The sequence below is a fragment of the Fundulus heteroclitus genome, chromosome 21 (genome assembly GCF_011125445.2).
Source record: "Fundulus heteroclitus isolate FHET01 chromosome 21, MU-UCD_Fhet_4.1, whole genome shotgun sequence".
Lineage (NCBI taxonomy): Eukaryota > Metazoa > Chordata > Actinopteri > Cyprinodontiformes > Fundulidae > Fundulus > Fundulus heteroclitus.
This window is the reverse complement of record NC_046381.1, coordinates 15,284,151-15,310,492: the sequence shown is the minus strand read 5'-3', so window position 1 is coordinate 15,310,492 and position 26,342 is coordinate 15,284,151. Positions and strand designations below refer to the sequence as shown.

Sequence of the window (26,342 nt, the reverse complement as noted above, 5' to 3'; positions counted from 1 at the left end):
TGCTTTATTTGATTTGATGAATTGGTTGATCTGAGCGATTAAAAAATGGGAATAGCTCAAAGCTTTGCAAAATATTAAAAGTTATACAAGAGCCAATACAATTAATGTTCCTTAAAGTCTCAAAATACATCGTTTTTTTTTTTTCCTTCTTTTGCTGTGCAAGATTGGCCATTAATTATTTTTTCATTCTTTATCCTTTCCGTTTGCTGACTATTTTCGCCTAAGCACACGCCTGAAAGACTAGACTATGAATCTGGATCAGGTTCTATTGAGCCTTTTCTCTGAAGGATGCTGGCCCAGCTATTTTTGTGTTACTCAATACTCTGCTTCCTCTCCTCCTTGTACTAGTGCCCTGTTAACAATCAATTCTGAAAACCTTTGAAGCTACCGAACGCCATTGTTTAAACTGCCTTTCATAAAATAGAGATTAAGATTGTATTTTTTTTTTTTTTTTTACAGCAGCATCTGTGGAAAAGCTAGTTGAATGGAGGGGGCTACAAATCCCTTGAGCAACGCCCAATTGTTGCCCCGCCTCTTCCATTCTCGGCATTGCTTTAGAGCTGGGGAGGTTCCCTGTCAGTCATTCTCATACAGGGATTCCATTGGTCAGTGCGAACGCCAGTCATGCGGCAAATCCTCCGCTTTGACACGTGATTGGTTGAAACGGCCGGTGGGCGTGTCTTCATCCTCAAAGGATTTTCCCCGGAGTGGCCAGACGGGCTGGGGGGGACACAGGATGGCAGAGCTAGTAGGAGTAACTAACGGGACATGCGGACGGAGTGATTTCTTCTAATATTTCAAGTTCTGGTGAGGGCCTTATCATACTTTTTACAATCAATAGTGACGGCATTTATTATAACGAGGACATTTACATTGACGTTTGTGCCGACTCGGGTGTAAATTAACCAAACTAAAACAGTGGAGGAGGACTGGACAGGAGCTAGCTAACCAAAGTGGTCAGTCCGAGCGGACCCCGGCGGAGGATAATAAAGCACACGAACCCGAAACGTGGAATATTATCCCCGCCACGAGATTACTTTGAAGCCATTTGACCAAAAGAAATAAAAAATAAGATAAAATAAAAAAAAAGAAACCAAATTTCGTGTTTCTAAGACAACCAAATCGAAGGCGCGCGGTTAAAGCTCGAGTAGAAATAGTGGAAAAGTGGGGAGATGAGCAGATGTGGGTCAGACCATCGGTGACGAGAAGCGACGGTGCGGAACAGTGATTGATCGCGTTGCCATCAATTTACGCCTCTGTGTTTGTGTGCGCTTACATTTAGAGGGGGGACGCGTCATGCTGGGATTTAAACAGCAAAAATAAGAGAAACGAGGGAGGAAAATAGGCGAAACTGGGAATTTTATGTATAAAAATACCAAAGTAGTGCAATAAAAACGATCAAAAACGAAATATTTTGTTGACTGGCTAAACTAGGATTAGTAAGGTGACATATATATCAATACAATTTTACAATGAAAAAAACAACATACTGTGCAAAGTGATTTAGATCTCAAATAAAATATGACATTTTTTTGTTTTACCTATAATGACAAATGACCATCATAAGGCGCAACTCATTGCATTTTGTAATGGAGCCAGTCTCATAGGCAAATTTTTGTCGATTAAACGAAACTATAAAAAAGCCCTCACAGACGACATGTTCGATATTTCACCTAAAGCAGGGCTGTAAACTTTTACATATGTACAATAATAAAAAAAAAACGAGCTAAACCTAAAACGGAATAGCTTCTTAGCCCATTTACTGACCCATTAGGAAAGTAGCTACTTTGAGTCATGTTTGCATTAAAAGCTTAATAGACATCGGCTGGCAGTGTAACTCTGAGAAAAAAACACTATGGTTTCCACGTATTTATACAACAATTTAAATCAAAAATGCATATCATGATCTAATTGCTTTTATTTAATACACAAGCAATTACCTAGGGAGGGACATGTAGATTGGTACAGTTATAGTAATGTCATCTGTAACAGTTTTTTTTTATATCTAGATGCAAGCAAATAATATGAATGATATACATTTAATAAATGTTTTTTAATATCTTTTTTTTTTGCAGAATATCGTACCTTTTTGCTGTTCTATTCTTTATAGAGTAACACAAACATGAGCTGTCTATTGGTGATTATTTAGTCGGGCAATCTGCTCAGGCAGAGCATGCAATCAGCTGCTTAACAGATAAGATGGTGTTTTTGGATAACGTTTTAAAACAGTGGTAAACCTTGCCTCAAAAAAAAAAGACACACTACTTAATAGATAGATGCACATAGGTGGGGTCCATTGGCGTTGACATTAGCAGTCAGTGTTGTAGCTGTCGTAGATAGCAGTCAGAACAATCCCAGTTTGGAAGAAAAAGTAGATCCTTCCTCAGAGAGTAGATGTAACACTTAGCTAGAGTGATTTTCTGCCACCCTTAATGCCAAAAAAAAAAAAAAAAAAAAAAAATCTTGGTTATGTGGTCTGACATGATAAGTTTAGCCTCGTGAGACCATCCTGATCTCGCGAGCTTTCAAGGTTTCACTCGCAGATCAGTCTGGCTACTTTCCGTTAAAGAAAATTTGGAGCCGTTCACCAAACGAACGTCCAATCAGCGTTGGCTTTGAGGCGGGTTGAGGTGTGACACAACGGGAAGCGCGTCAGTTCAGTCTAAACAACATGGCGGCTTCAGCCGATGAAACTAGCGTTAGCGTGGCTATCGAGCAAGTTTTATCGGAATTACAGAGTATTTCTTTGCTGAGCTAACGAGCCTTTACCTGCAGCAGCAAGAGTAGCTTGGCTTGTGGTTGTGTTTTCGTCGTTGCTCTGTTACGAGCGACGACGAATCTGATTGGTTTATTTGGCCCGTCTATCACCAACATAGGCCAATCAGCTAACCAGTATTTTTGCCCCTTCCCAAAATTACTTCAACGGAAGGTTTCCAGATGGATATGCGGAGCAAATCTATCTGGCGGAGTCAGGTAATGATAAGTTAAGTGGGGCAAAGAAACTCAACACCAATTAGCAGAAACTCATTTTTGTTTTATGCATGTAACGAGACTTTAATCAATTTAAATAAGTTGGCATAAACCAGCACACTAGAAATGCTATTTTATATAAGCTAAATGTAACATAATTCTTACACATAAAATTACAAATAATGGCTTACTCATAATGTTCATTTATTGAACAGAAAAGATTCACATCCATCCTTCAATGAGCTGCCAAGGACAACCAACACTTGATGGTGGCACACTTTCCGACAAAACGTAACCTGTGAATTTCCAGTGTTTTGATTGGACGATCCGAGTTTGGGGCCGTACTATTTCCCCCCACGGCTGTCTACTGAGGGCGAGTTGGGCATTCACACTGTGATTTGAGATGTTCGTTACTTAAACAAACGTTGGTGGGCCGTTGGCCCTAATATCAAGGCGCCTCAGGAGGATTTAGCCTTCAGAGCTAGTCAATTTTCTGACAGACTTAGATCTATAGACACAAATGTTTATAGCAGAATCTTTACTGGTAAGGGAATCTTTTTTTTTTTTACAACATTACTCTATAAAGAACGATACTGTCCCACTGATTATTGCTAACATAGAGCTCCACAGCGACACCTGGTGGGGCCAGGTAATTTTGTCAAACTGTTGAGATTATATATATACATATAGATAGATAGATAGATAGATAGATATACACACTATGGTCTGGGTGAATGCTTGATTCTGATTGGCTGCAGGGTGTCCGTTATAATGTGTTATATGACACCAATAAAACAGTTCTTGTCAGATAGCCTGACTTTTCTGAATTATTGCTCTGGCTCAAATGTTAGCTGTTAACGACAACAGTTGACGCTGGTTACGCGACACAACGACAGAAATAAATAAATAAATAGTTCTGTCAGCCGCTCCTTGTGAAAAACATAAAATTTTTATGGTGAAAAAAAAAAACATTAAAGTATTAATAATTGATCTAATATTTGTTTCTTTCGCAAGAGACCACGGTATAACCAGGATAATTATCCCTTACATATATATCGGTTATCGGCCATAACTGGAGTCTAGATACCGGATACCAGAATGGGCCCAGATTCTCAAATCTGTGCATCTCCCCCCATTTAATAGACTCCCATTGGCCTTTTTGCCCACGTTCAGCTGGGATCATTGTAGCCAAGATGCTAAAGCTGAAAGGAAGAGCGTGACGACAGAAGAGAAAGAGAAGAGAGGGGAAAGTGTGCGCTCTGATATTATCAATACAACATTGAGATTGCGATCGGATGTTTTCCTCGTGTCATGCTGCCCTACATAAGGGTGTCCGTCAGCGGTCAGACACAAATACTGTTGACAAACAGAAACCTCCTCATTGCACTCAGCCAAAATGACTACGTTTAAGATAAATAACGTGGCCTGAAACACCCAAATTCAAAGGTAAAAGGAGAAAATGTCGCCTATTTTACTAAATTTCCCACTGCATTCATTTTCCCTGTATGTCAATGAATGTCCAGTCTGAAGGTGACTCCACTGTAAAGGTTTATTTTTTAAAAAGCATCCGCATTAACTACTACTATTGGCAACACTTACACATTCAGCCACCGTAGAAACATGTTCACTAATAGGTTGCATTTTGCTATGTGTGCATCTGACTTAAGAAAATCAGGAATAATCAATAGTTTATCCACCTGTAAGGTCATATTGATGGAGGTTAGTAGTTGACTACTGATAACACTGCAAAAACGGATCTAAAAATAAGTAAAATGTTCTGAAAGTTAGTGTATTTATCCTTGATTTGGGCAGGTAAATAAGATTATCTGCCAATGGAACGAGTATTTTGACCCTTAAAAAAAGATATTTAGACATCCTGCACTTGAAATAAGATGATGGAGATGAATTGTTCCTATTTTAAGTGCAAAAATCTTATTCCATTGGCAAACCATCTTATTTACCTGCTCAAACCAACGACGAATACACTTATTTTAAGAAAATGTTACTAATTTCTAGTTCCTTTTTTGCAGTGTACCCCGCAGAACCTCACTCGAACAGATCTATCCCTTTAAAGGGTTACTTTGGGATCTTTTGAAGTAATGTTCTCGTTGGCACATCAATGCAAACCCCGATACAGGAAACTAAGTTATATTCAGAAAATTGAAAATGGTAAAAAGATGGATGCCCTGACAAAAACTCCCCTAGTGGTCTTAATGTTTGTTATGTTTCTGTATCGTAAATGATGCATTAGGCTTTTGCAATCATGTAGTTATTACAACCAAGAAGTTGAAAGGATTTCCATTCCTTGTGCAACTTTTATTTAAACCTGAATAACGCAGGTTTTTGAGAAAAGCGCTAACTCTGTTAATGTCGGAGATGTTTGGTGAATAAAAATCTGGTAAAGTTTGATGCATAGATGGGAATCATTGGGTAACTACTAGCTAACTAAGTTTCTTTTCTATGCTGCCATTGTTAGGATTAGAAACTGATCTCTTCAGCCCAGCAGGTTACGGTGTTTAAAGGTTTCCGCCTGTATTATTCTATGTTTATCCCTGAGTATTATTAGAACAGGCAGACGTTCCTGGACAGGAGAGACTCGTGCGTCTTCTTCTTTTTTTTTTCTTTTTTTTTTGTTGTTGTTTTTCAGACCTCATATTTAGGGCAGTGAGATCTGACGTAATCCAAGATGCATTATTTATAACCTCAGAACAGGCGAAACAGCCTCTCCGACACGAGAAGCTGGACTCGGGGCATTAATTGGTAATGACTCTCCGCTCTGAACTTAATGGGCGCTCTCACATCTGTAGTAGTAAGGGGGTCTGGATTCTGCCCTGAATGTCACATCTGTGAGGATCAAAGGTTATTTTATTTATTTACCGGGCTGCTAATGGGACATGTGAGAGGCTACCTGGTGTGATGTCGTGGTAAACGGCTGAGAGCGCCGGTTGTGTTCGATGATTAAAGCGACCCTGAGGAAGCGTTCAGCACGGCAGAGCCCAGAGTGGGAATGAGTTCAGTCTTTCTGGAGGAAAGAGCGCTCGCTTGGTTGGTTGGAGAGGAGGAAGAGGATGAGGATGAGGAGGAGGAGGAGGGGGGGGGGGATTCATGGCAGAGCCAGTGCTGTTGCCGTGTGAACGGAGCTCTATTGTCCCGGGAACCTTTCAGAGGTTTCCCTGAGGTCCCTCTTCCAGCCCATCCCCCCCCAACTCCATCCGCTCTTCCTCCCTTACGCAAACACAGAAACACACACACACACGTATAGTTTGTTGTCCTTTTCCCACGCGTCCCTAACACACACACACACACACACACACACACACACACACACACACACACACACACACACACACACACACTGTCCCATTGACTGGATCTCATCTGTCACACTCTTATCCCACTACGGGTCTCATTTAGAGCACCCTCCTCTCTCTCTCTCTTCCCCTCATGATGTCTCATAAGCAAGACAATGCCCCCCCCCCCCCCCACCACTCCTCTTTCCCCCCCGGTTGCTCATTATTTCGCCTCATCAGTGTGATTGTCATGCAGGCCAGACAGCGCGAGTAAAAACATGCAATCTTCTAATTTGCATCGCCTCGTTTCCAACAGAGAGCGCAGAGAACTTTAACGCTGTGGTTTTTTTTGGGGGGGAACCCTCAGGCATCTCTTTGGTGGCGTAACGCTACGGGTGTCATTTTTGCTCGTTGGCGTGATGCTGCCTGATTTTGTGAGGGACCGTGGCCGTGGGTGGGTGGGGGGGGGGGGGGCTCTGTGTGTGGGTGGAAAGTTGTTCTTGGTGGTTGTCGCCTCGTTACTGTGGGTTCCTGCTGAGATCTCGTGTTAAACATCGGCGTATTTGCCTCTTCAGCTTGGTTCTGTTTTATCACACATTAAATTAAGTTTGATATCAAACCAAGATAATGAGAGAGAGGTGAAGATGATTTAGTAGCTTTTTAAGAAAGCTGAGTTTGACTCCACCAGCCGTTCTCGGGTCTGATTACTTCCAGACCTGCAGAGGCAAGAAATAACTTCAGTAGAACCCGTCTGACAGCAGGAAGTAGGGCCAGGGAGCGTTGAAAAAGCAACACATTGCGCCCCAATCTTAAAGTAACCACCCAGTCAAGAGTCCTGACTTGAACCCGTGGGCACACCTAGAGATTAGGGTGATGGCGAGGAGGCCTTCCAACCTCTACGACCTGGAGCTCATCGCCATTGATAAACCATCACAACACCAGTGGGAACCTCCAAAAAAGCTGCTCAGCTTTGGTGAGAAGGCTTTGGTTGCTCTGTTGCCCGTAAGTACATTCCCATTAATTGTGGAGAACGTTATAAATCCTTTACAACGTGCTGACACTTAGTAGTGGTAGCGTCATGACTGCTGCTTCAGGAAAGTTACCGAGCTGATAGAACCTCACAGAAAAGCCCACCGGAGAACGCCGGGCCGCCACCTCAACACCTGGAGCTCTGCACACTGATCAGGCAGCAGGACAAAAAACTGCAGCAGCAGCGGGTCCTAGTCAAAGTCCGGATGTAAATCTGTTTCTGATTAACTTACTCCTTTATTTTTATTTTATATTTATTTTTTTCTCTTTTTCCCTCTTTTTTTCTCTTTTTTTCTTTTTTCTTCTTTTTTCCCTTTTTTCCCATTTTTTTCCTTTTTTTTCCTTTTTCCCTTTTTTCCCTTTTTTTTCTTCCTTTTTTTATTAAAAGTAAAAAAGATTACTCCTTTATTTTTATTTTATTTTTTCCTCTTTTTTTCTCTCTTTTTTTCTTTTTTCTTCTTTTTTCCCTTTTTTCTCTTTTTTTCCTTTTTCCCCTTTTTTCCCTTTTTTCCTTTTTTTTCTTCCTTTTCTTCCTTAAAAGTAAAAAAGATTACTCCTTTATTAAATTAAGTGATCATTGGAAGACACTAAATATCTGCGAGGAGGTAACTTCTTCTTTACTGGCGTTTTATTTTGTGTTTTGTTTTGCTTTTCACGCGCCAGCCTGCTATTATTAGCCGTCTGTCAGGCTGCCAGATCTCCTGTGCCGCTGCCACCTGCTTTTCTCTCCTGATTTCTCTCTTTTATTTTTTTCCCCCTCCTCCTTTCAGCAAAGCTGTGCGGGGAAAAAAGCCTGGGATCGTAGCTTAGACCGCATCCTAGTCTGAAAACATGTTTGAGAAGATATTTTCGACCGGGGAAACTGTCCTTCTGGTGGCTTTCCCCCACCAGAAAAAAGCATTGTTCTTTGGACGGGAAGGTTTGCTGTGACACCAGAGAAGGACCAGGAAACAGGAGAGGAAGTGGAGCTTCAAAAACAGGAAGCAGGAAGAAAGCCGATAAGACGACGGCCCTGATGCTCTCCCTCCTGCTTCTAGTCCTTTTCAACCAGAGAGTTTCCGCCTTGCCTTTTGGCCGTGTTAAAGCTGTCATTTCTGTTTCTCCTTCGTCGGTGGCGAGCAGAATCTCCGGCTGTGACAGTTTTCCAGCTGGGCCTCTGACAAGCTGGCCCGGGATTAGCTGGCATGTCGCATCTTCCCCTCCCTAATGCCTTAATCTTTCCTCTGTAGTCGCTCACAGTCCTTCGGTCAACAGCCCGCACACAGGACTCTCTTTCCCTAACGTGTCCTTCAGTTAGTTTTTGTGTCACATCCACATAAACAACAATTACACATGGCTTCTTCAATAGTTTTTAGAAGCACCTTTCTCTGCCGTAACGGCCCCGCCTGTACTGGCTTTGCACATCTTTTAAAACTAGCTCTAGATTGGTCGGATTAGGCGGACGGCGTCTGTCGGTGTCAGGTGTTCACGTCCTTTCACACTGCAAAAACAGACCTTAAAATAAGTAAAATGTTCTTAAAATTTGGGTTTTTGTCCTTGAATTGAGCAGGTAAATTATATTATCTGCCAAAGGAATGAGTATTTTGAACCCTAAAATATGATAATTAGACATCCTGCACTTGAAATAAGATGATGGAGATGAGTTGTTCCTATTTTAAGTGCAAAAATCTTATTCCATCTTATTTACCTGCTGAAATTAAGGACAGATACACTAATTTTAAGAAAATTGTACTTATTTTTAGTTCAGTTTTTGCAGTGCACAGGTTTCCTCTAGGATTCAGGTCCGGGCTGGTTTTACCACGAGGATAGGCAGATCTGCTGCCACCACCACAGTGATGTTCAGGGAACATTTTCACACACAGCGTGTCACGTCCATGGGAATAGATGGAATAGATGGTTGTAGTCCTAAATAAGTCTCTGTTCTTCCAGTGAAAACGTCTCTGGGGGAACCGAGCGGTGCAGCAGGGTGCAGCGCGTATGGAGGCCGCAGGTTTTAGATGCAGCTGCCTGGTTGCTGCCTGTCTTCATCTTCTCTCTCTCTGCGCTTCTTCCTGCGTTGCTATTAAAGAATTAAAGACTGTCGTGCCACAAAACCTTGAAAAAAGTCTGTGTTCGACGTTAAATGTGATTAAATACACCCTGGGGGGGTTGCTTAAAGACTGAAACCCTACCGTAAAGCTGGTCTTCAGGTTAACACGAGCTCTGCTGCTCCTGCCCGGTTTTAATCTGCTACGGCAAACTGACACGTGTCCGCACAAGCAATCAAACGCCTTCCGATTTATGGACCGCGGCGTCAATCATTAAAGCAATCAGGAGTCAAATCGATGCTTTGCTCATTAACCTCGCAGCGGGTCAGACGCTGACCCGTCCACACCTGTGTCTCCGCTCACTCCCTCTCCCCCCCCTGCAGGTCGTGGTCGGCGCGAGGCCTCGCCATGCCGCTGGTGAAGAGGAACATCGAGCCGCGCCACCTGTGCCGGGGGGCGCTGCCAGAGGGCATCGGCAGCGAGCTGGAGTGCGTGATGAACAACACCCTGTCGGCCATCATCCGTCAGCTCAGCAGCCTGAGTAAGAGACGCGCTCACGGTGCCGCCGCACGGGGCTCCAGACTAGGGCTGCACAATTAATCCCATTTCCAATATAATCACAATTTAAAAAATTGCAGAGGTCTGCAATTTTTGGGCTATGTAACAATCAGGGAATTAGACGCGTCCATTAGGTGTCAGTAAAATGTTTAAAGTGGGTTTGCGTCCGCATGGAAGGGAAGAGAGTTGCAGCAGTGAGATAATCTAATTTTATTACTTGCTTTAGAGTTTATATAATCATACATAGCATTAAGTACAGGTCAATCAGTTTAATACATAGACTTGCTTGTTGGTTGCACTTTATGTTCAACAAGGATTGATGTCCAAATAAACTAAAAGCTGTTCTCTTGAACAATATTCTGATTAATAGAAACATTAAAAGTTCTTGTTTTAAATAGTCCTTGTTTACAAACGTCTTTATTTAGAGGCCATTTATGTTGCTTGTGGTTAATGCAGAGAAAAGTCAAAATTGCAGTTTTGGTTGAAATATATTGTAGGCAGAACGCAATCATTTCTGCTCCGAGTTCAGACGCTATGGGTCTTTTAGCAACATGCTGGTGAAGATTCTCAGTGATCCAGGTCATGGTCATTCCAAAAAAAGTAGAAAACAAAGCAACTGGACTTGTTTTCCGTACTAAGGGGTGGACCTGTTTCGGTTGAATTTGCATGTTGTCTAAGCCATTACAAGGCCTTTGTTTAGGCAGTAGTATAAAGCTTGGTACTGCACATTATTTCAGACTTTTTGAATTGAGAAAGCTTCCTGGAGAGGAAGCGAAACATCTTCAACTACGAAAAACAAGTCCAGTTGCTTTGTTTTTTACTTTTTTTGGAAAGTCTTTTAGCAACTAATACGCACGGCGAGAAAACAAATTGATTTGTTGTTTGTATATGTTTAAAAAGACATGATAAATTAAACTGTAGAGAACAAAAATCGCAATATTATGATAAAAAAATCGCAATTAGATTATTTTCCAAAATCGTACAGCCCTAAAGTCCAGACCCCGGTGGGCTTTTTCAGCTCAAACTGCAGAGTGTTGTTTTGTCCAGCTAGCACGCCCCCCCCCCCCCCCCCCCCCCCACATGATGATGCTGCCACCACCATGTGGCACCATAGGGAAGGTGTGTTTCTCTCACACGTAGGCCAAAACGTTGGGGTTTGGTTTCATCTGACCAGAGCGTCTTCTTCCATTCATACCGCTGTGTCCATACGACTTTCAGCCAATCAAACCAAAACAAGACTCAGGTTTGACTAAACGTAAACAGAGAGAGACACGGCCTGAAACCACAGCACCCTCTGGGGTTTACCCCGCTCAGCTCGGCGTGGGGGGGGGGCTGCGTCCTCTTTGCACCGGATCACACGGCTTCGTCGCTAATCCCAAAGCCGCGATTGATCCGCGCGTCGCCACGGCCGCAGCGGCGGAGGGGTCGCCGAAATTTAATCATTTCAGGCAGGCTGTTCAGGCGCTGATCCGTCGCCACGTTTGCACGCTGTCTTCACTCCATCCGCCTGCGTCTCCCCTCGTCCTCGGCGCCCGTCAGCAGAACCTTAATGTGTTTTTATCTGCAGTCGTTTTCCAGCTCTCGCATGAACTGTGGTGGAAGTTTGCTGTGAACTTCAGAGGTGAATGAAACCCTCCACTGCTGCTGCTGCTGCTGCTGCTGCTGCTTGGGCCCCTCCGCATCGCTCCTGTCTGCGTCTCATTGTGTCGGGTTCCTGCTGTGGGAGTGGGCCCTGCAGCCAACAGCTGTGGGGGTTAAATATAAACGCTTTCAAGGCCCCGGCGGAGGAAATCTGCATGCTGCGTTACGCCCTGGATGTTTTTGTGCACGTGTGTGCGCCGTGTCGCCGGCGGCCACGGAGAGAGAGGCCGGAGTGGACGGTGCTCAGCGGGACCCGATCAGGATTCTTCCTTCCTCTACATGTTCTTCCTGCAGCCCATCCTGTCGGCGGGCCAGACAGAAATAGCCCGGGGGTCCGCCGCTCTGCTCCGGACGTTTGGACACGATGTTCTGCACTGAAACAGTCGACAAAACGATAATAAAAACGCCCCATTTGGTTGCAGTCTGTGTCGCGGTGCAGTTACGGAGCCGTAGTCTCCACACACAGCCAGATTTATTTGTGAGTTGTGTGGAGGAGCTATAGGTTAGATTAAAAAACATGAAACCTTTATGAATCTTTAATGAGACACTAACCTTTTTATCACCACTCTGTATTCTTGCTTTGGCTCATAGCTGTCAGTGAATGTAAAGCCAGTGCTCTACAGCGCCGTGGGGCCTTTAAACACTCGAAACTTCGTCACTCTTCGTCATGAACTTCAGCGTGCTTCACCAGCACAGAGTGGTTTATGGCAGTGGAAGACTGGACGGGAACAGACAGCTAGGAATGGTCAGCATTCGTCCTCCTTCACGCTAACACCCAGAAAAAGTAAAAAAAAACAAAAAACAACTGGACTTTTTTCCAAAGTCTGAAGACGTTTCAGGTCCACCCCTTCAAAAGCATCTAAAGACAGTTACAAGGTCGGCTTTCTATCACCCGAAGAAGATTTCCAGGATTAAAGGACTGATGTCTCAGCAGGATCTGGAAAAACTAATCCATGTGTTTATATTTATAGAATTGATTACTGCAACGGTGTTTTCACAGGTCTGCCTAAAAAGTGGATCAGACAGCTGCTGCTGATCCTCACTAAGACTAAGAAAGTAGAGCACATCACCCCAGTTCTAAAGTCATTACACTGGCTCCCTGGATCTCAGAGAATAGACCTTAAAATACTTCTGTTAGTCTATAAATCCCTAAATGGCTTAGCACCTAAATACATCACAGACTTGTTATCAGTCTTTTAACCATCCAGACCACTAAGGTCTTCTGGCTCCAGCCTTCTCTGCAGAACCAGAACCAGAACCAAACATGGAGAAGCAGCATTTAGTTCCTATGCTCCGCTTATCTGGAACAAACTTCCAGAAAACTGTAAAAGTGCGGAAAGCCTGAGTTCATTTAAATCAAGATTAAAAACACATTTATTTAGGATTGCCTTTGAATGTTCTAGTTAAACTGTTTTGCTGTTTTTAATGTTCTTTTTTGTTTATACATTCTATCCCTACTTGCTTTTATTCTGTTTTATTTTCCTACATTTTAATCATGTAAAGCACTTTGCATTGTCTCTGTACTGAATTGTGCTTTATAAATAAATTTGCCTTGCCTTAGCAATGGGGAGTCGTCAGGGACTCCCCATTGCTAAGGGGTGGACCTGTTTCGGTTTAATCTGCACGTTATCTGAGCCACGATAAGCCTCTTTTTGGGCAATAATATAAAGCTTGGAACTCCACACTACTCGAGACATTTGAATTGAGAAAGCTTTCTGGATAGGGAAGCTAAACGTCTTCAAACTTTGGGAAAAAAAAAAGTCCAGTTGTTTTGTTTTTTAACTTTTTTTTGTAATGACCATGACCTGGATGACTGAGAACCTTCCCCAGCGTACTTCACACTAAAAGCCCCGAGTGCATCCAGTTGCCTTCAGAAGTCATCCTGTTTTACACGCTTGGCGTCCGCAGCAGTGCTGGAGATGCTCTTGGCTGTGCGGCACACACGGCGGTGGCAGCATCATGATGTGGGGGGATTCTGCTCCGCAGCACGCTGACAGCTGATGGAGATGAAGAAGTCCACAGATGTGCTCCGTCCAATCAGCTGGAGCTTTTCTATCGAAGAGGGGAACAGCTGCTCAACGCATAACCCAGAAACACAAAATGTAGACGGGTTTTATAGGGGAAATGGTTCTAATTTGGCTTTTAGGTTTGACTCTGAAGACCCTGTGTGACCTTTAAAAAAAAAAGTAGAGAAACGATGAACTAACGCAGCTGCTGTCTGGTCACCGGCTGCATGCTAAATATGCTCAGAGTTCAGTTTGCCTGATTTATATTTGGCCGGCGTTAAATTATTCATGAGGTAATTTCTTTATAGAGTCGTATGAGTTGCAGTTCCCAGCACAGATCCTTCGCCTCCGCATCACATTATCCTCGCATCGATCGGACTTCAGCGTCTGTGGGGATCGGCTCGGCCCGCCCGCCTCCCTCCCTCCCTCCTCCTCTTTCAGCTCCGTTTCTTTTTCTGTCTCTTGATCTATCTGCTGCCCCCTTTCACCCAGGCAAACATGCAGAGGACATATTCGGCGAGCTGTTCAACGAGGCCAACAACTTCTACCTGCGCGCCAACTCGCTGCAGGACCGCATCGACCGGCTCGCCGTCAAAGTCACGCAGCTGGACTCCACGGTGGAGGAAGGTTTGTAGAAGGGCGGACGCCAAAGTGTCGTCTGCCTTTTTTTGTTTCTTTTAAATATATATATATACTTGTTTTTGTTCTTTCAGTTTCTCTGCAAGACATCAACATGAGGAAGGCCTTTAAGAGCTCCACCACGCAGGACCAGCAGGTGGTGTCCAAGAGCAGCGTGCCCGTCCCGGTCAAAGAGATGTACAACCTGAGCGACAAGCCTCCCCCCCTCACCATCCTCACGCCTTACAGGTCAGGTCGGGGGTCCGCACACCATCACACGTCCTCTTTTCTGCTAAAATCCAACGCATTTCCTAAACGTGGCGTTAAACAAGCCATGGTTTACGGGCAGTTAAAGGCCGTGGCGTAAAGCTGAGACTTGTTCCTCATCATAAAGCAGAAACCGGTCGTATTTTTTATAACGTTCAGGTTAAATACGCTGGATTGTTTTTAGTTTCTTCATCTTGCATTAGAGAAAAATGTCAGTATCCACAGGAAGCATCGAAACTCCTAAAGTTGTTTTAATTATTACATATTTTACAAATGTACATGTTTTAAATGTTGAAATATAAGATATTCTGTTGTAAAAGAGCCTTATTCTGGTGCTGAGCTTAAACCAGGTGTCTGTGCCACAGTGATCTATTTGCTGTTATGTTTTGAACAATGACAAATGTTTGCTTTTCTTTTATCTAAATTCTGGTTGTGATAGCTTTTCATTTAGTCTTCAGTTTATGCTTTAATGTTGTTATAGATCTGGCATCTATTTCTGCCAATATTCATCTCAATTATATGGAAATATTCTCGTTTCTCACCTACAGCTAAAGTCCACGTTAACATAACCTTTTTATTCTGCAATGCAAATGCACAGATTTACACGGCCCTTCAGAGGTTTATGCTAATATCCTATTAGGTTTGTGTTTTTAATGATAAATTTGACCTTTTTCTTCCAGGTTGAACTGATTATACAACTAAGAGCTGCCTTTGGTAGCTCAAATTTCAATTTACTGGGACTTTTATGTGATCTGCAGTGAGACAGAATTACACATTAGTACACACATCCCCACTAATATTTGGTTAAATGTTCCCGGCAGGTTGATTTAAAGTGACAGGCCTCCTGTCCTGGACTCAGATTTTAGCATAGTCAGCATATTCTCAATGGGATTTGAGTTGGCACGATTCCACAAAGCTCATTTTAAGCTCCTGAAGTCAGTGTTCATGTGTTTATGGGACGGTCCTGGAGAAATTTCAACCATCAGACCCAAAGCGGCAGAAGACGGTCAGGGTGTTCAGGAACGATCCAGGAACCACTAAGGCTCAACCGCGCCGCCAATCAGAGACGGCTGGAGCACCAGGGTCTTCTATCACCATGGTCTGGCAGGAGTAACCGATTCAAAATGGGCACATTCAAGCTAGACTGAAGCGTGCTCACTTGATCAGGAGACCTTCCCAGTACCAGCTGTGCAGCCCGGCGATGGAGAAAACACGCTGAGGGTCTGTTTACATGACAAGTGGAGGAAACGATGCCGTAGGAGGAATACGTCCAAATAGATGGATTATAGTTTAACTTGGAAACATCCTTTCCTCAAACGCTATCGGTCGATTTTGCTCTGTTTTTTTTTTTTTTTACATATCGGTTTTATGCATAAAACCGGGCCGATATTACCCTGTGGCATTTGTTTGTGCGCAGGATTGTGATGTTTCTTTAACTGAAGCAAAGCAACGTCAGCGGTGTGCTCGTTTTTTTTTTTTTTTTTTTTTTTTAAGGTTAGCAGGGTTCCCGCGGATCCTTAAAAAGTCTTAAAAGGCATTGAATTCTGTAATATAAAACTAAGGCCTTAATTGGCATTAAAATGTATTAAATCAGTCTTTCTTAGGTCTTAAAATTGTTACCAGGTCATAAGTAGGATTTTATTTTTGTAATCCTTAGCAAAAAGTAAAATAATTGACACAAATATATATTTTTTTATTTACCGAACGGCTCAGTGTAACCATTATTGGTTCCGTCCTGATAGCGGAACCAATAAAAACTGTTGCGGCCGGACCATAGCTGCGAAAAAGAGTTGGCACTGATTATGTTGTGGTTTTTAAAACTGATTTATAGTTTATTTTAGTAGGGAACAAAACAAAGTTTGTGAATTCAGTTCAGTAGTTGTTAAAAATATATCTGTAATTTGTGTTTTTTAGCTTTCTTCCTATATGAAATGTTTTTCAAAATTTTAAACATGTCTACTGGGCCAGAAAGTAATGGTTTATGTTAAAATAAACATTTGGGTGAAGTTGTCGCAACCAGGTTTATCTTGTTTATCGTGAAGTTGGTCTTAACTTTTTATTTCAAGTGGCATTAAAAAGTCTTGAATTTAACTTGCCTTCTGCTGTAGGAACCCTGGGTTAGTGAAACATACATTCATGATGTCAGCTATCGGCCCATAACAGCAGCATTAATATCAGATATTGATATATGTCTGTATCTCCACATCGGAGCACCTCTGCTGTGTGCTAAGTGGCCTTGAAACAAATATCAGTGGGTGTGTGTACATGTATTTAACTAGTAAATGTGATTTTCAGCTAATTGTGTTCTAAAAAAAAGTACACAGTAATAAGTTGTTTGCAAGATTTCAGTTGAATTGAAAGTTACTTGTTGTATAATCAGTCAACCATGGCACCACACTGCAAAAGCAGAACTAAAAGTGAGTGAAATTTTCTCGAAATCATTGTAATTTTCCTTGATTAGAGCAGGTAAATAAGACTGTTTGCCAATGGAATAAGATTTTTGCACTTCAAAATAGGAACAATTCATCTCCATCGTCTTATTTCAAGTGCAGGATGTCTAATTATGTTATTTTAGAAGTGAATTGTTCCTGTTTTAAGTGCAAAAATCTCATTCTATTGGCAAATAGTCTTATCTACCTGCTCAAATCAAGGAAAAATACACTCATTTTAAGAATTTTTTTTACTTATTTTTAGTTCCCTTTTTGCAGTGCAAAATGGCTTCCATGATAAGATGATGATGATGATGATGATGATGAGTGGGTCTAAAGCTCCAACAGGAACTGTACAGATCTGTAAATAAGGAAAACCTTCTTTGTGTCTGTTTTCTTTAGGGATGATCACAAGGAGGCCCTTAAATTCTACACCGACCCCTCCTACTTTTTCGACTTGTGGAAAGAAAAGATGCTGCAGGACACGGAGGACAAAAGGAAAGAGAAGAGGAAGCAGAAGGTAAGGAATCTCCTCCAAGTCCGTGCCAGGATTTAATTTCCCTCAGCGCTCGACTGTGGCCTGCTTACCAGGTTTTAGTCGTCAGAGTAGAAGCACCGACACGTAAACGTGATTTCAGTGGAACCGCAGCCGTCACTTTAGGGTCTAGATTGCCTCTTTTTTCTTCGCTGTGCGGCAGGAGCAGAGGCGCTGTGTGGACGGGACCCTGCAGAGGGAGGTGAAGAAGGTGCGCAAGGCCCGCAACCGCCGGCAGGAGTGGAACATGCTGGCCCTGGATAAGGAGCTGAGGCCCGACCACCGGCACACGATCCACCGAGACAGAGCCGCCTCCTCTGAGGGATCCATGTCACCAGAAAACAGGTTCTTCACGAAGGACAAAAAAAAAAAGCAAAACGTTCATATTTTTTTATTTAATATAATATATATATATATTTATTATATATCATCTGTATCAGGGGTCACAGCGTGGATCCGCACCACTACCCAAACAGCATGAACCACGCGGGCCACGCCCACACCTACTCGGGCCCCCCGCCCAGCATCCTGGCCGCCCAGATGGCCGCGGGACACGCCGCGCGCGGAGGCGGCGAGCACGACGCCCGAGGCCGGACCATGATGGCCTACCAGGGTGGGACGCTGGGTCGCCCCCACCACCACCAAGCTCCTCTGCCTCCTCCCCCGGCGGAGGCCATGAACGGCGGCTCCATGTCTCTGCCACCGCTGGACTACAGGTAAAAAAGCCCATAACCAACGCCTCGTTAGCCTTTATCACCCTTTGCATCTAAATCCAGAGCTGGCAAATACTCAGCTGTTGTTAAAACCACAGAAGAAGAAGCGCGTCCCATAAGTGAGCCACGTTTAGCAGCAGTTAGTGTCAATTATCTTCTCTTGAAAAGTCTTAATAAGTATGGAATTTTGAAACGCTGTTTTCCAGACCTTGAAAAGTCTTGAATTTTGTGTGAAAGTCTTAATAAAGTATGGGGAAAAAAAATGTATGGTAGAATTTTACAGTATGCTCAAAGGCATTGTGAAATGAGAAATAGGAAGGTAGGCTATAAAACTATAATTTTACTAACTGGTCACGTACTGTATTAGCCTAATGGAATCAAACACTTGTTTGATGTGAAATTCATGTACTTGTGATTTTCATGTTTTGAAACTTTTTCATCAGTAAAAGCATAATTTACTGTGAATAATGCATTTCTTCATTGAATACTAGCCTATAAAAATTAACATTTCTAATAAACAGTTTGTGCAATCTCAACCAATGAAGTGGGCAGTAGGCACACAAGTATACAAGTACATAAAGTTAAGGTCTTGGGAAAAAAAATATCAGTTTTAAAAAAGTCTGGAAAAAGTCTGGGATTTTAATTTGGAAAAAGAGCAAGCACCCTGTCATGTCCTGATGTCGGCGCTTCATGGAGCTCAATCAGCTCAGCTATGATGGCCGTTAATTTGTGTGTTTTCTCCAAACCTCGTTACCTAGAAAGGATCCACTCGCCTTCATCATCCCGCCTGAGCAATTAGACTTTTAATGGCAGACCTGACGAGAACCCAGGGACTTAATCCCCCCCGACACTTTTTAATTTAGAGGACCCAGCTAACAAAGGCGCGGTTCTAGTTATTTCACGCGGCTCTGAGCTTTAACTCGTTGCCAAATGGGTTTTCATTGTTTAAGGAGTGCTTGATTTTAATTTGCATCAGAAACGGTGAGCAGTTCAGCCCCGGCTCTAACCTGGAACGTGTAACTTTGTGTTAATACCGCCACCTGGTGTATACACTGCAAAAATGGATCTAAAAATAAGTAAAATGTTCTTAAAGTTAGTGTATTTGTCCTTAATCTGAGCAGGTAAATAAGATTATTTGCCAATGCAATGAGTATTTTGACCCCTAAAATAAGATAATTAGACATCCTGCACTTGAAATAAGATGATGGAGATGGATTGTTCCTATTTTAAGTGCAAAAATCTCATTCCATTGGCAAATCATCTTATGTACCTGTTCAAATCAAGGACAAATACACTCATTTTAAGAACATTTTACTTATTTTTAGTTCCGTTTTTGCAGTGTAGCTGCTGGCTGCTATGAGTGGGCTCACCTCCTCATCCTGTTTGTTTGTTTTACAGTATGGATGGTTATGCCAACACTGGGCCTCCCCCGCCTCCCCCCGCCCCCCTCATACCTTCTGCCCAGACGGCCTTCGCCTCACCACCCGGAGGTCCCATGTCGCCCGGCCCCTTGGCCGTCTCCGCCGGCTACGCTCCGCCTCCGCCGCCTGTGTCTGGGGCCCAAGCGGCTCCGCCTCCCCCCGGTCCCCCGGGGCCACCGCCTCCCCCCGTTCCAGCCGGTGCCTCCCACTCCGCCTCCTACAAGATGTCTTCCTCGGCGCAGGCTGAGCACGCAGCGGTCAGCGATGCTCGCAGTGACCTGCTAGCTGCTATACGTATGGGTGAGATTTATGGCCTCCAGCAACACTTTTTCTTGTCTTTTAAAGAGGTTTTAGTGAGAAAAAGCTTCTTTCTGCTTTTTTTGACTCATTTCTATTTCATGCCTGATGAATTTTATAGGATTTTAGTTACGGCCGAGTCTGAAACTCAGCAGATGAACCAGAGTTTGAGGAATTTGCAGCACTCATGTTTAAGTGAATGACAGAAACTGAGTGAAAAGGCAGATGATGTGTAAAAAAGAAACTGGAAAGTCTGAGAAATGAAGATGGGTTTAGAAGGATAAAAGAAAGTGTGACTCCTTGGATGGAGAGAAGGAATAAACAAAGAATCAGTTCAAACGTCTCTGCAGTAAAACCTGTCAGCAGTGACTGATCACGTTCCAGAGCTGCTCTAGAAATCAGTCAGTTCACTGTTTCTACGTCCATCCATCCATCCATCATCCATTCATCATCATCCATCCATCCATCCATCATCCATCCATCCATCATCATCCATCCATCATCAACTCATCCATCCATCCATTCATCCATCCATCATCCATTCATCAACCCATCCATCATCCATTCATCCATCCATCCATCCATCCATCCATCCATCCATCCATCATCCATTCATCCATCCATTCATCCATCCATCCATCCATCAACCCATCCATCATCCATCCATCCATCCATCATCCATTCATCCATCCATCCATCCATCCATCCATCAACCCATCCATCATCCATCCATCCATCATCCATCCATCCATCCATCCATCATCCATCCATCCATCATCAACCCATCCATCATCAACCCATCCATCCATCCATCCATCCATCCATCAACCCATCCATCATCCATCCATCCATCCATCCATCCATTCCATCCAATCCATCCATCAACCCATCCATCATCCATCCATCCATCCATCCATCCATCCATCCATCCATCCATCCATCCATCCATCAACCCATCCATCATCCATCCATCCATCATCCATCCATCCATCCATCATCAACCCATCCATCATCAACCCATCCATCCATCCATCCATACATACATACATACATACATACATACATACATACATACATACATACATCTATTCATCCAACCATCATCCATCCATCCATCATCCATCCATCATCATCCATCCATCCATCCATCCATCCATCCATCATCAACCCATCCATCATCCATCCATCCATCACCCATCCATCCATCCATAGATGGTAAACCCGACTCCCTAACTCCTGCGCCTGTCGCCCCTAAATAAATCCACTCTAACACGTTGTGGTTTATCTCTGATTACTTATTGAAAATGAACCACTTTGTTTTATTCTTTGGTCATTAGAATGAGGTTTCTAGTATCTTTTAGCCTAGTGTTTGTTTTTTTTTCTTTTATTTGCAACAGGGCTGGGTGATATGGCTTAAAAATAAAATCTTATTTTATTTTTATTTTTATTAAAATCTAGCAGCAAAATATTTGCTGCTAGAGGTAGTACGCAATAAGCTAAGAACAAGCTTCACCTCACTTGTGTAACTTCAAACTAACTTAGAAAAAAAATTAATAAATTAAAGTGCCTCTTATTAGGGTAAAAAAGTTTCCTTTTGTCAATATTTTAAAAATATATTTTCCTAAACATATATTCAGCATTGCAGGCTGTTCTCTTCATGGAGGCCCACAGAGTCATTTGACAGAATAAAATCCCCATTTTTCCAAAAATGTAATCCTAAAGAAATTGTAAATTCTAATTTGTAGGCTGTCAAGCCTACAAATTTATTAAAGTAGTACCCCTGGTAAAGATGTATAAAAATACCTAAAATAAATACATTTTTCATGGCAGTAATATAGTCAAACACTGAAAAAAAAAACCTGCTAATGATTTAGAGATTTCTTTTATCTCCCTTACCACTTGTCCTGAATCATGAGGATCCGCATATATATCCTTTAGTTGAAGGAGATTTTCTCTCATCTTTCCCATTTTGCAGAGGGGCTAAGAGAAAACGGTTTCTGAGTCACATAATGTTTATATTGCAGAGAAACAGGAGGTCTCTGGTGTTTAATAAACCTTTGGCAGTCTATTACACTAAATAATTGTGGGGATTTAGTTTCAAGCTTGTGTAGGAGGCGTCGTGCCAATAAATGCATGATTGTTTCAGAAACTCGAATAGAGCGCAGCGCTAAAAATGTGCTTTTCGCCCTGCAGGCATCCAGCTGAAGAAAGTGCAGGAGCAACAGGAGCAGCAGGCTAAGAGAGAACCTGTCGGAAACGACGTGGCCACCATCCTGTCGCGGCGCATCGCCGTCGAGTACTCCGACTCGGAGGACGACTCGGAGCTGGAGGAGAACGACTGGTCCGACTAACGCCCAGAACAACACGGGATCGCTGCTGAAAACACGGCCAATCTCACGCTCCCCCCTGAACAGATCCCACTGTGACCCATCCACAGGCCAGCAGAGACCCCGTGCTCTGCTGGAGAACACAGAAGCTGCACCTGAACACAATCACATGCTGTAGCGCTGACATGATAAGCTGTAAGGTCTAGAAACTGGAAAACGTTGGGATGTATGCAAAAAAAACAACACTGTACGTGAACTTAAAATATCGAGTAATGCTGACCACTCTGTAACCACTGAGCTTCATTATGATACTCACCCTAGTAAATGTTCCTCTATTATAACACTATAACGCACCGTGTGAAGGTGATTTCTTCCTGTATAGTTGCCGCTTGAAAGTGTTAGAGCTATTAGAAACCTTCCTCTTGAGCTAACCTATGTACTTCTGTTTTTTTTTTTTTTGGTTTTTTTTTAAGTGTTTTTACTGAAATACCTGTGTATGCTATAGATCTTGAGGTTAGTCTTTAAACTGTGGCTAAATATAACTGGAAGTGTAGTGGTGGCTGTTTGGAAAGGGGCAGATCAGTGGCACCGTTAACTTTAGTCAGTGTCCTAAAGTGGATCCTACACTGCAAAAACGGAACTAGAAATAAGTAAAATGTTCTTAAAATTAGTGTATTTGTCCTTGATTTGAGCAGGTAAATAAGATGATTTTGCACCTAAAATAGGAACAACTCCTCTCCATCATCTTATTTCAGGTGCAGGATGTCTAATTATCTTATTTTAGGGGTAAAGATACTCACTCCATTGGCAGATGATCTTAGTTACCTGCCCAAATCAAGGATAAATACACTAACTTTAAGAAAATTTTACTTATTTTTATATCCGTTTTTGCAGTGTAAACTCTTCCTGCTCTGCGTAAGATACTGACCGCAGACGGCCACTCCACAGAACCCCGCTTTGAAGAATCCAGCTTAGAGCAACAGGCTATATTCATTCCCTTTGAAGGTTTTTTTTTTTTCCCACTTTTGTCCGGTTCCTGCCTAAGACTTTTATGCCTTTTTATTAGAATTGTGTGTGTAGAGCAACACAAAGCGGTGGAAGTAACAACTACGCTGGCGTTTCTGCGCGCTCGTATCCGCAGATTAGCTCAAATTTAGTCAAACAGGACCTACAGCGTCCCGATGCTCCTCCTGCACTGCAAAAGGGAACCAAAAGTAAGTAAAATTTTCTTGAAATTACTGTATTTGTCCTTGATTTGAGCAGGTAAATAAGACTATTTGCCAATGGAATAAGATTTTTTGCACTAAAAATAGGAACAATTAATCTCCGTTATCTTATTTCAGGTGCAATATATCTATCTTATTTTAGGGGTAAATATACTCATTCCATTGGCAAATAGAGTTATTTAACTGCTCAAATCAAGGTAAAATACACTCATTTCAAGAAAATGTTACTTACTTTTAGTTCTTTTTTGCAGTGTGCCAACTCCAGCCGGCTTCCCCCGACCCGCAGCATAATGCCTCCGCCGCCGTGCTTCTCCTCGTTTGATTTTTGGTCCACAATCAAGACACCGCTTTGTGTTGGCCTTATCGCATAAAATATGATGGAAATATAGAAAGTTTTCTTTTTCATTGTAATGTGACAAAGCCTGGTGTTTAAAAAGCTGTGCTGATGGACGAGGGAAAATATGTGAAAAGTCTTATTATAAATGAGCCACCTGCGTTAGCAATCTCTCCCTGCTGCGTGTGCGTGTGCGTGTGCGTGTGTGTGTGTGTGTGTGTGAGTGTGAGTGTGAGAAAGGGGAGGGGCTAGTTTGTAACTCTGTAACCTCTGACCCAAAGAGAAATAAAACCATGAATGAAGGATCGCTGCTGAGCTGTCACGTCTCTTTAATGCTCCGCTCTCATCACAGACACAACACACAACACGACACTCACACACACCTGGCTGCGGGATTTGGGTTTCCATCGCAACAGTGCTGCTATGAAAGGGGGTTGCCAGGGAAACAGAAGAGCGCATAAAAGGAGGGCAGTGAGCCACGGCGAGGATGGAGAATAAACACCGACGAAATCAGCGGAGGCATCAGTTTTATGCACAGCACGTTTTGTCTTTAATACAAAATTAACAAGATCTCCTCTCAGTAGAGTGCACTAACCAAAGCAATAAAAAGTACATCTAACACTTTGGAAAAATAGACAGCACGTTCATCACAGACATTGTCATTTTTTTTTTTTTTGTTTTGTTTTACAATACTTCAGTTAAGTTAGTGCAGGTTGATTATCGTTAATACGTTCCGTTTTGCAGATAAATTACTCGTTGTGCCATTTTTAATTCCCACCCCACAAAAAAAAAAAAAAGAAAATAAATAAAGTGCATTTCACATTGAAAATCACGTCTACACAAGATGCTGTTTCTGTGACTATTCAGCCTCGTCGCTGGGTACAAAAACAAAAGGAACGCTCACGCTGACACACACATTCACAGGCCCTTGAGTGTTTTGATATTTAGCTCTAAATTAGGAACCATCAGAAAAAAGACACCTCGTCCTGCTGGTCCAACACCTCATTGGTGACACATATATATATATATATATACATATATATATATAGATATATATAGATATATAGATATATAGATATATAGATATCTATATCTATATATATAGATATATATAAAGATATAGATATATCTATATCTTTATATCTATCTATATCCATATCTATATCTATCTATATATATATATATATATATATATATATATATATATATATATATATATATATATATATATATATATATATATATGGATATGGATATAGATAGATATATATAGATATATAGATATAGATATATACGTATATAAAACAACTTCCTTCACATCTTTGTGCATTATTACAAAATAAATGCATTAATTAGATAAGTGGGGGTGTTCAGAAACAATAAATACACCCGACGTCGCAGTCCATCCCTTCTCCTGGATACAAAGCCCTTGTTAAAATGCTCAGCAATGAAGATCTTGTCGTTACAGTGGCAAGAACAGGTTCACATTCCCCGATTGTGTGTCGATTTGCTTCCCGAACGTCTGCCGCTTCAGTCGGCGAGCCCGACGGGCCAAAAATCCCCCCCCCAAAAAAAATTAAATCTGCATATTGAAGAGAGAGGAAATGAATGGAAAGTCAAACAACAATGGTGCAACCCAGCCGTTCCTCTCAGACTGACTAGCTTTGGTAGCACCATGCAGGGTGGGAAGAGGCCCGCCTCCTGTTCAGCAGGCCCTGTTTACCCAAACACAAGTCAAGAGGACGAGCTTGATAGATACTACATTCAGATAAAGGCTTTACAGCGCGCTCGTGTCGTACAACATCAGACACAGGAAAGGAGGAAAAGGAAATACAACTTCTTAGTTGCTGTGGTGAAGTAGGCTTTTCTCTAAAAAGTAAAGGTAAAAATGATTTATGATGGAACGGTCTGACCCACAGCGCCTTTTTTATTTTACTGGGATTTTGCATGACAGAACTGTGTGCATTTGCATTCAGCCCCCCCGTAATCCGATGCCCCATTTTTTAGTGACGCAATGCCTTTCAAACTTGATGCGGATAAATTTCAAATATTTGCCGCAACCTAGTGTTATTAACCAAGCGTTTGTCTTCATTACTAAATATTTCATGGTGAACAGGAACCAAAACATCCAGCAAATGTTATATACAAAAAGCAGAGTTTGGTTGCACGCCTAGAGCAATACAACAAGCATTTGTTTTTATTGAAACTTTGTCGTGGTGGGGATTAAATTTTTTGAAATACTCGATTTTCTTTTGTGGCCCGACGAGTAGTTTAAAGAAGATTCAGGGCAAAAAGTTTGAGGACCACTGGTTTAGATGGCCCAGTCAAAGTCCAGAACTTAATCCAACAAAGAATCTGTTGCAGCACTTAAACATGTCTGTCTACAGATGTTTTCCATCCGGTCTGACTCAGTTTGAGTTTTGCTGCAAGGCTAAAACGGGCCTAACTTTCAGGTTTTAGATGAGCAGGTGGAGACAGACACCATGTAGCTGTAACCGCACGGAAAGGTGCCTCTACTGAGGATTAACTCCGTGGGGCTGAATGCATTTTTCATTCGCTGAAACGTTTGAAACCATGTGATGTTTTCCTCCACAGCTATGCGTTCCTTTGGGTCGTTCTGTCAAACAAAGTCCCAATATAATGCTAGGAATCTG

The 26,342-nt window shown here is 42.4% G+C and overlaps 1 protein-coding gene across 2 annotated transcripts; it reads left to right on the top strand.

The window, feature by feature from the left end:
• Positions 1-698: 698 nt before the first annotated feature.
• On the top strand, positions 699-22,495 carry wasf3b (WASP family member 3b). 2 transcript variants are annotated; one of them, XM_012857434.3, is made up of 9 exons: positions 699-807; positions 9,700-9,857; positions 14,014-14,148; positions 14,235-14,388; positions 17,238-17,355; positions 17,534-17,715; positions 17,811-18,086; positions 19,482-19,804; positions 21,995-22,495. In XM_012857434.3, the coding sequence occupies exons 2-9, from the start codon at positions 9,725-9,727 to the stop codon at positions 22,150-22,152; spliced, it is 1,479 nt and encodes a 492-aa protein (XP_012712888.2). In that variant the 5' UTR covers positions 699-807; positions 9,700-9,724; the 3' UTR covers positions 22,153-22,495. The 2 variants fall into 2 exon arrangements, with proteins under 2 accessions (XP_012712888.2, XP_012712887.2); XM_012857433.3 differs by having other exon boundaries at positions 17,531-17,715.
• The last annotated feature ends 3,847 nt before the right edge of the window (positions 22,496-26,342 follow it).

Coding starts and splice junctions, on each gene's coding strand:
- wasf3b (XM_012857433.3), top strand. CDS start 9,725: ATGCCGCTGGTGAAGAGGAACATCGAGCCGCGCCACCTGTGCCGGGGG. Junction 9,858..14,013: donor CCGTCAGCTCAGCAGCCTGA/GTAAGAGACGCG, acceptor CCTTTCACCCAG/GCAAACATGCAGAGGACATA. Junction 19,805..21,994: donor GCTAGCTGCTATACGTATGG/GTGAGATTTATG, acceptor TTCGCCCTGCAG/GCATCCAGCTGAAGAAAGTG.